At 45.7% G+C, this 9,463-nt stretch overlaps 1 protein-coding gene across 1 annotated transcript in view; it reads left to right on the plus strand.

Moving 5' to 3' along the window:
• Window positions 1-9,463, plus strand: part of CALD1 (caldesmon 1) — a 62,540-nt gene that overhangs the window by 19,105 nt on the left and 33,972 nt on the right. Inside the window, exons 6-7 of the mRNA XM_006861229.1 lie at window positions 2,366-2,618; window positions 6,230-6,370. Coding sequence (XP_006861291.1) covers window positions 2,366-2,618; window positions 6,230-6,370 — 394 coding nt within the window. The remainder of the gene's footprint in view (window positions 1-2,365; window positions 2,619-6,229; window positions 6,371-9,463) is intronic.

A 9,463-nucleotide genomic window follows, 5' to 3' on the forward strand; every position in this document is an offset into this window, starting at 1 on the left:
AAAAGTCATTGTCAGAGTCAGTTCCAACTCATAGCCACCCTTTAAGACAGAGAACTGCCCCATTGGGTGCCCAAGGCTGCAATCTTTAGAAAGTACCCCGCCACATCTTTTGTGAAGTAGCTGGTGCCAAACTTTCAATAACAACCGAATACTCACCAACTGCGCCATCGTGGCACCTAGCTAGACCTGCTGCCGCTTGTGTGTGTCGAGTTGGTTCTGACTCACAAAAACCCCGCACAGAGCTTCTGAGGCTATGAATCTTTACGGGATTCTAGAAACTTAGAAGTAGTGATTCTACCACACAGACTCTCAAGATATGAGGTGAGAGGTGAGGAGGTAGACAAACACAATTTATTTGATTATTTTATAATAAATCACACTAAACTTTGGATTAACGTGGGAGAATGAAAACAAGAGCTAGCCTGGAACAGAGACGAAGCAAAATCTGGTCTGACTCATCCGCTTTCTAGCTACTGAAAGTTCCGGAAGATTATTTTCTCTCATTTAAAGCAAAAAAACTAAAGCAGCTGTTGATCAGTCCATTTAGCTTACACTGACACCATGTAATTGTTACGTGCCGTCGAGTCAGTTCTGACCCATAGCGACCCTGTATAGGGTTTCCAAGGAACAGCTGGTAGGTTTGACCCATCAACCTTGCGTCTCAAATTGACCGTGCAGTCTAGCGCATTTTCCTGCAGCGCCACATCAAGACACCACAGTAATCCCACTGTTGTTGTTTTTAAGTGCCGTTGAGTCAGTTCCTACCCATAGCAACCCTGTATAGGGTTTCTGAGGAGTAGCTGGTGGTGGGTTTGAACTGCCACCGTGTGGTTCACAGTCCCGTAGAACTGCCCACCACAAGTTTTCAATGCTGCGATCACCATTCCCTTCTTCTGAGGCACCACTGAGTGGGTTGGAACTGCCAAGCTTTCCATTAATAGTTAAGAAGCGGACACCCATTTGTACCACCCGGGGGTTACCTCTTTTATCTAAGGTTTCTTTCTTCATAAAATGGGGACAATAACCCTAGCCGTTTGCCAACCTCTAATTATCATGACTATTAAATGAGATCATAAACATGAAAGGGGTATGTAAACATGAAGAGTGAGATGGAAATAAAACCTACATCATCACAAAGTCTGCGCAGCCATTTTAAATTCTGATAAGGTACATTCCAGTAGTTTTGGGGTCAAAGTGAGTAGGAAATGTGCCAGTTGAGGCCATGGGTGATGACATAGACACATGAGAACTTTCTTGGAGTAGCTCCAAAAATATATCCGTATGTTGCAATGGGCACTGTGGTTAATGCACAAAGTTGGTTTGCACTGTAAGGTCAGAGGTTCAAGCTTACCAGCTGCTCCCTTCGAAACCCTATATAGGGTCGCTGTAGGTTGGAACCGACTTGATGGCACTTAACAACAACAATAGGTAACTAACTGCATCTGCCAGAGAGGTCAGCCACTGGGGTCACACTTCAGGCAAAGCTGGGCACAGACAGATGACTTCTGTGTCTTCTGCGCATGGCAGGTCAGGGACAGAACCCTCACCTTCCACGTGGGAGACCTGGTCTGGTTTCCGGTGAGCATGCCTCATACACACCACCTTGAGGTCCACTGTGAAGACATGTGTATTACGGTGATGCTAAACAAGTGGCAGAGGACCTTCAAGACTGCCACAGACCAGAAAGAGAGACCTGGTGACTTACTTCCAGAAATCAGTCAATGAAACCCTAGGGATCACAACAGTACAATCCCATGTGTTTGAAGTGACCATAAATTGGGGGCCAACTCTGCAGCAGCAAACACCCCTTATCCAGACTGTGTCCCATCCTTTAAGCTTCTCTTTCCCTTGCCCCCTTACCCACACACTCAAATGAACCAGAAACTGAGGGGGGCGGGCTAGAGGGCCACTTAGAGATTTCAGAACTCATTCTAACAGCAATTTTTGGACCTTTTCTGGTGAGAACTAATATTTATAATGATATGTAAATGAACATTCATACAGTAAACTCATAGTCTCATGGGAGGGTCCCTAGAATGAGCCTGCAGCTGTAGCTAGAATAAACAGTATTTGCTGCATTTTACAGCTGAGGAAACCTGGGGTACAGGCAGGACGGGGCTCCCTGCTGAGCCCTGGGGTTCCAGGCCCACCCTCTCACCTGGGATCTAGAATCTGTAGCAGGGCGAGTTTTGGTCTGATTGCAATTCCTCCAGATGTCCCTCCATCGTGCGCATGCTGAAGGGTTGCCCAGATTCTGCATCTAAACCCCTATGCGTATCCCTCAGTGGGCTATCCGAGCCCTCCACGTAAACCCTTTCTGTCTCCTGAGTGACCCTACCTATAACCCCTTCTGGCATCCCCCCAGCCACAGCGGAGGGAGGCCAAGCGCAGAGCCCAAGGAGGCCGATGCGGTGGAGGCGGGCAAACGCCTGGAAGAGCTGCGGCGCCGGCGTGGGGAGACGGAGAGTGAGGAGTTCGAGAAGCTCAAGCAGAAGCAACAAGAGGCGGCCCTGGAGCTGGAGGAGTTGAAGAAGAAGAGGGAGGAGCGGAGGAAGGTCCTAGAGGAGGAAGAGCAAAAGAAGAAGCAAGAGGAGGCGGAGCGCAAACTCCGGGAGGAGGTAAGAACGCAGGCGCGGGCTCAACCCTAACAGTGTCCTCCAGGACTGAAAGTTGCAGCGTGGGCATCTTTCCCTGGTGAAAAGCTGCTGCTCCTTTCAGCATGAGTGCTTAGTGATCAGTTGTTAGGTGTCATCCACTACCTGTGTGCTGAGCAAGGGTCTAAAACCCTTGTAAATATCAATTCATCAAATCCTAGCTCAACTTTCATGTGCGTACTCTTATCCATTCCCGTTTTATAGATGAGGAAACTGAGGCACATGGAATTTGGAATTTTCCCAGGGTCTCATGGTTAATCAGAGGAGCAGCTGGAGTTTTAACACCTCCAGTCCACTGGGCTAGACTCCAGTGAAGAACCCTCAGGGAAGAAAGGTGAACAGAGCTGCAAATTAGTAACAAGAACTAAGGAACACAGTACAGTTGGTTTTTAATATTTGGAGAGTTTTTATAGAGAATATTTCTGAATAGATTTTTTTTGTTGTTTTTTGGGGTTTTTGTTTTGTTTGTAATGAAAAAGTAGACAGACATGGATGTTGCAGACAGGTCCAGAACCCAACACAGTACCTTGATAAGCAGAAGGAGCCCTGCAATGATTGGTTAAAAGAGGGAACAAATGACTTTGTTCAACCTTGTAAGATAGACCCACATTCACCAGCCAATGTTCCAAGGAGGCAAATTTTGACTCAACATATGAAAATATTCTTAAACAACTTGTCAACTTCACAGCGTGGGATGCTCTAGACTTACCTGGTTCGGGGTCAGAAAGAGACAGACTAGCAAGCCCAAGTTTATCATAGCAGAGAACGTTCCAGAAGAGTGAGGACAAATCCACCTCGCAAGTGAGGACAGACCCCTTAGAGTCAGGGGCTTGAGCATTAAGTTCCGTTTTCACTTCCTGGTCCCAGATGCCCTCCTCCAGGGGCAAGTCTGACATCCCACTTCACTGACTACATCTTAATAAAACGGAGGAATATTTATTTGATGTTCAGTAAAGGTGTGCAGGCTTTTTGGAAATGGAGTGCTACCCCTTTCTGTATCCTTGGTGACTGTTTCTCTGATTGTCTGATTCTGCTCCGTGGTTTGGCCGTTAGGGTCTTTCCCTTTGCAGTCGGTTGTTTTCCTCGCACCTGGTGGTGGTCTCTCTACCATGGTCCCAGGCGCTGAGTCCTTTCCCCCTGATGTGGGGTCTCCATGGGCTAACTGCCTAGTTCCTACCCTACCCTCTTCCTCTCACCCTGTACCTGTCACAACTGCAACTTCTGTTACTACAGTTTACAAAGTGCATTGTTTCCTCTCATACTGGGCAAGTTATTATTGTCCTTTGATATACTAAAAATAAACAAAAAGGAATGAAACAATTGGAGTGACTTGTTTGAAGTCGCTGATGGGGTGGATGAGTCTGGTCTGACTCATACAATCCTACCTGCAACTGACAAGACATTACGGGATCCTGCACTACCCTCAAAATCTGTTGGGCCCAGTGCTTCAGTCACGGTGTGAATCCATCTCTTTGAGGGTCTTCCTTTTTTTCATTGACTCTCTACTTTACCAAGCAAGAAAGATCCCACCTGATAGCATATCTAAAAGAAACTAAATCTCCCATTCCTCACTTCTAAGGAGCACTCTGGCTGACCTATTTAAAGTTCCTGGAATGGCGCTGTAGGATAAAGCCCTGGACTGCCAGGTCGGCTGTTCAAACTCACCAGCCGCTCCTCAGAAACCCTATACAGGGTCGCTATGAGTCAGAACCAACTCGACAGCACTTAGCTACAACTGATATGTATAGAATCAGTTCTGAGTCCAACTTCTTTCACTCTGAGCCTAGAAATTTGCTTGCTGATCTTATGAGACAGTGAGCGCCCCTCGTTCAAAATATGCAACCATACTTTAGATGGCTTTATGACCTTTATAGAAAGTCTTGAGCTGCGTGGAAAGAGTGAATTCATTATTTCCAGGTTTCTTCCAACCTTGACTTCCAATGATCCTTTGGTGAGAAATAATTTGGGATGATAGAGCTGCTCAGATCCTAACTTTGCCACCTACCAGTTGGGGTCTTGGGAGAGTGTTTCTGATACACACTGAGTCTTGTTGTCCTTATCTGTAAAATAATCTCTCCTTGGCTGGATTGTTCTAATGATGACAGAGATAACTGGATTCGTGAGGCCTGGTAAAGGCCACTGATACTATTATTCCTTACAAGAGAAAGGGACCCATGAAGGCAGAAGGGAAAGTATGAACTCATGACTGGAGTGGACCAAGGATATAGTTTGGTCTAAACACAGGATCCTTCTACATTCTCCTCTGCTTGACAGCGTCCAGTTTGACAACTATAAAAGACTGCACAAGTCTCTCAGAAAGCCATCCATTGAGGCAGTACCTTTGAATCTGAGCTCTAAGCAGACAACCTACTACCACCTAGTTAATTCCAACGCATAACAACCTTACAGGCTAGGGTAGAACTGCCCTATAGGGTTTCCAAGGCTGTGTAATCATGGACTGTTAACCTCAAGGTCGGCAGTTCAAATCCAACAGCTGCTCAGGGGGAGAAAAATGAGGCTGTCTGCTCTCATAAAGATTTACTGTCTCCGAAACCATAAGCAGCAATTCTACTCAGCTTCTAGGGTAGATATGAGTTAGAATCAACTCCGTGGCAGTGAGTGGGGGGATTTTTAATAGAAGCAGATTTCCCATCTTTTGCTTAGCCAAGTGCTTAACCAGTGTGCACCACCACCCACTTAGGAAGGCGTCGGGGAGGACTCAATGAGGTGGCACAAGAGGATGCTTAGAAGAGTGCTCAGTATGATGGCCGCCATCCTCCTCCTCCTCATGTCAACTCACTGGACACTGACCTTCCAATTATTAATATGATCTCCATGACACCAACTTCCAGGGGGACTGAGAAGACAAATGAGAGAGTTTATGTGAAAAGTCATATTTCTCACTGGCTTTACATTTTCCAGATTGTACAAGACAGGATTTTACTCTGCCTACCCACCACCCACCACCCTGTCAACCGACCTTCTGTAAAGATGACTGCCTTGGAAACCCTCTCGGGCAGTTCTAATCTGTCCTTTATGGGAGCCGTAAGTCAACATTGACTCAACAGCAGTAAGGTTTTGGGTTTGTTATGATTCCCAAAGTCCCTGAATGGTGAAAATCATTAGTTAGCACACTCAGCTGCTAACTGACAGGCTAGCAGTTGGAGTCCACACTGAGGCACCTTGGAAGAAAGTCCTGGCAATCTAGTGCAGAAAAATCAGCCAGTGCAAACCCTATAGAGCATGGTTCGTTCTACAGACACACATGAGGTCACCCTCAGTCACAATCATCTTGATGGCAACTGGTTTTTAGTTTGTGTCCCCATTATACAGATGAAGAAACGGAGGCACTGAGGACATATGTAGCATGTCCAAGGTGGCCTGTTTGGGAAGATGCAAAATGTAAAACCAGGTAGTGGACGCCTGGGCTCAGAGGCCAGCAGGGAAAAAAGTGACCCAGCCTAGAACCTGGGTCCTCCACTCTCGAGCAGTCCTCTGCCCCTCCAGAGCTCTGTCTTCTCCTTTTAACCTGAAGCAAATGTCGTTCACCTTTATACCTGCTCTTTCTCTCCCAGGAAGAGAAGAGGAGGCTAAAGGAGGAAATCGAAAGGCGGAGAGCACAGGCTGCTGAGAAGCGTCAGAAGATGCCAGAAGACGGCTTCTCCGAGGACAAGAAGCCTTTTAAGTGTTTCACTTCCAAAGGTTCACCTCTCAAGGTAGTTTGTTCCCAGAAAACCTCACGACACACGACATGTTGGCTTGGACCCTTATTTGTTGCTGTTTGCCGTGGAATCTGTTCCGACTCATAGTGACCCTGTACCAGGTTTCTGAGGCTGTAAATCTTTATAGGAGCAGAAAGCCTCATCTTTCTCCCATGGAACAGCTGGTAGTTTCAAACTGCTGACCTTGTGGTTCACAGCCCAATTTGTAACCACTACACTACCTGAGCTCCTTTATTTAGACCTTCATTATCCAAAACCTTTGTGTCCTTGATCTTTTTTTTTTTCCACTGTCCTCCTACTGATCATTTCATAGTTCCCTTTTTCACTTCTGACAAGTAAGAGGGAAAGAAACAAATTAGTGACGTCGGTGTTGCTGTTGTTGTGAAGTGACACTGAGTAGGTTCCAACCCATAATGGCCCTGTATAGGGTTTCCGAGGAGCAGCTGGTGGGTTTGAACCACCGACCTAACGGTTACCAATCCAGTTCTTATCCTACAACACCACACAGCTGTCATTTATTAGAGCTCTTGTTATTAATTAGGAGCCCTTGTGGTATTGTGGGTTAGGTGCTGAGCACTGCAAGGTCAGTGGTTCAAACCCACCAGCTACTCCGTGGGAGAAAGATGAGACTGTTCCCAGAAAGATTTACAATCTTGGAAACCCTACATAGGGTTCCTTTGGCGTTTTTCAGTGAGTATTAACAGAGGGCAAAGCCCTGCTAGCACAGTGGTGAAGCACTTAACTGCTAACCAAAAGGTTGGTGGTTCAAACCCACCAACAGCTCCACGGGGAAAAGATGTGTTGTCAGTCTGCTTCCGTAAAGATTTACAACCTTGAAAACCCTATGAAGCAGTTTTACTGTGTCGGAGGTTCAAGCTCACCAGCCGCTCCTTGGAAACCCTATACAGGGTCGCTATGGGTCGAAATCAACTCAACGGCACTTTAACAACAATAGGGCCACTATAAGTCAGGAGTAACTGGATGGTGACTGTTTGTTTGTTTGCTTGTTTTGGTCTATACCAGAGGTTTAAGGTCTATACCGTGGTAGCATTGGGATTATGCATTGGGCTACTAACCACAAGGTCAGCAGTTCGATTCCATCAGTCACTCCTTGGGAGAAAGATGATGCTTTGCACTCCCATAAAGATTCACAGCCTCAGAAACCCTATGTTGGACTCCTGGTGTGGTGCTGTGGGTTAATGTGCTAGACTGCAAAGCCGTTTGAACCGCAAGGTCGATGGTTCAAACTCACCAGCCACTCCGTGGAAACCTAAACAAATTCTATTTTGTTATAGTTGTTAAGTGCTGTCAAATCAGTTCTAACTCATAGCGACCCTGTGTAGGGTTTCTATGAAGAGTGAAAGGTGAGTTTGAACTACTGACCTTTCTGTTCAAATCACCTTTATGGTCGAGTGCTTATCCTACAGCGCCACACCTGGAAACCCTACAGAGGGCCACTGGGAATCGGAACTGGCTCCGTGGCATTAAACAACATGAAGCAGAGGTTTGCATTCAGAAACTATCTACTGCTTTCTGATGACGTGTTTCTTGAAGGCCCAGCTGTAACATCAGAGCTCCATTCTGTATTCTGTAACTCTGTCCCAAAGCAGTTGGCACTCTTGACCTCATAACTTTAATAAATGTCAGTAGGAGGGAAACTATGTGATATTTGACCTCAAGATATTATCAACTCAGGCACTCTCTTAATTTCTCATGACCTATGGGCCTTGTTGGGGAAACTTTGGCTTCTCACAATTAAATGCTGGCTGTAAATGATTTTCCTTACATAGTATATGAGAACCATAGCATTTAAATCAGTTAGTTTATTGGTCTCATGTTGCTTTCCACACATAGGAAGGTCACGCAGTCGTAGGTAAAGGTTTTTCTACTTGCTGATGACAGATGGACGTTTCTGTCACAAGAAGTCAACAAATATTTGTTGACTTAAGCAGGACACCTGAATTTGAGCGACACCGTTTCAATAGAATATCATTGTTAATGGAGAGACTGTTGTTATTAAGAGCCATCAAGTCGGTTCTGACTCACCGAAACCCTGTATAGGATTTCCAAGGAGCGGTTGGTGGGTTTGAACCAATGACCATGCGATTCATACTGAACTTATGGTCCAGTGCTTATCCTACAGAGCCACACCAGGGCTCCAGAGAGACTGTTGTTGTTATTAAGTGTCGTGGAGTCAGAAACTGTGTTGTTGTTGTTACTGTTGTTATTGTTAAGTGCCATCAAGTCTGTTCCAACTCACAGTAGCTATCAAAGCCCATTCTGAGTCATGGCACCCCCGTGTGTGCAGAGTGGAACTGCTTCATAGGCTTTTTGAGGTCATGCCCTTTTGGAATCGGATCACCAGCCTATCTTCTGAGGCACTCTGGGTGGGTTCAGACCACTAGCCTTCAGTTAGCAGTCAAGCACTTAACTGGTTACAGTTTTCTTTTCTCGTTTGCTTTTTTTAATGCTTTTATTATTAATTAAGTGATGGTTTATATTGTAGAAAATCGGTTTTGTATTCAACCAATCGTATTTTGTTTCATTGCAATGATTCCTGTTTGCAGTTTTCTAATAGTGAAAGTTTGCTTTTCTCCCTGCATTTTATTGAAATAACACTGCCACCTGTTGGTCTTTACAAGAAACAATTTCCCTCACTAAAAAATGGAATCTTAAATTTACAAATTAAGGAACCTGGTGTGGTGCTGGGGGATCAGGCACTGGACCGCAAGGTTGGTTTGAACTGCAAGGTCAGGAGTGGAGTTCAAACCCACTAGCCGCTCCTGGGAAACATTATACAGAGTCACTGTGAGTCAGAACCGATTGTAAGGCATTTAACAACAACAACAAGTAGTGCTATAGAATAAGCATTGAACTGCTAACCACAAAGTTGACACTTTAAACCATTGGCCACTCCAAGGGAGAAAGATGAGGCTGTGTGTTCCCAGTTTCCCTGCTCAGAAACCCTATAGCAGGTCGCTGTGAGTCATAACCGACTCCATGGCTGGGTTTGGTTGGGTTTGGTTTTTGTGTATGTCACAATGGAGCCCTGGTGGCACAATGGGTTAGACACTGGGATATTAACCT

Source organism: Chrysochloris asiatica, unplaced genomic scaffold, assembly GCF_000296735.1.
Source record: "Chrysochloris asiatica unplaced genomic scaffold, ChrAsi1.0 scaffold00041, whole genome shotgun sequence".
NCBI classification, from domain to species: Eukaryota; Metazoa; Chordata; class Mammalia; order Afrosoricida; family Chrysochloridae; genus Chrysochloris; species Chrysochloris asiatica.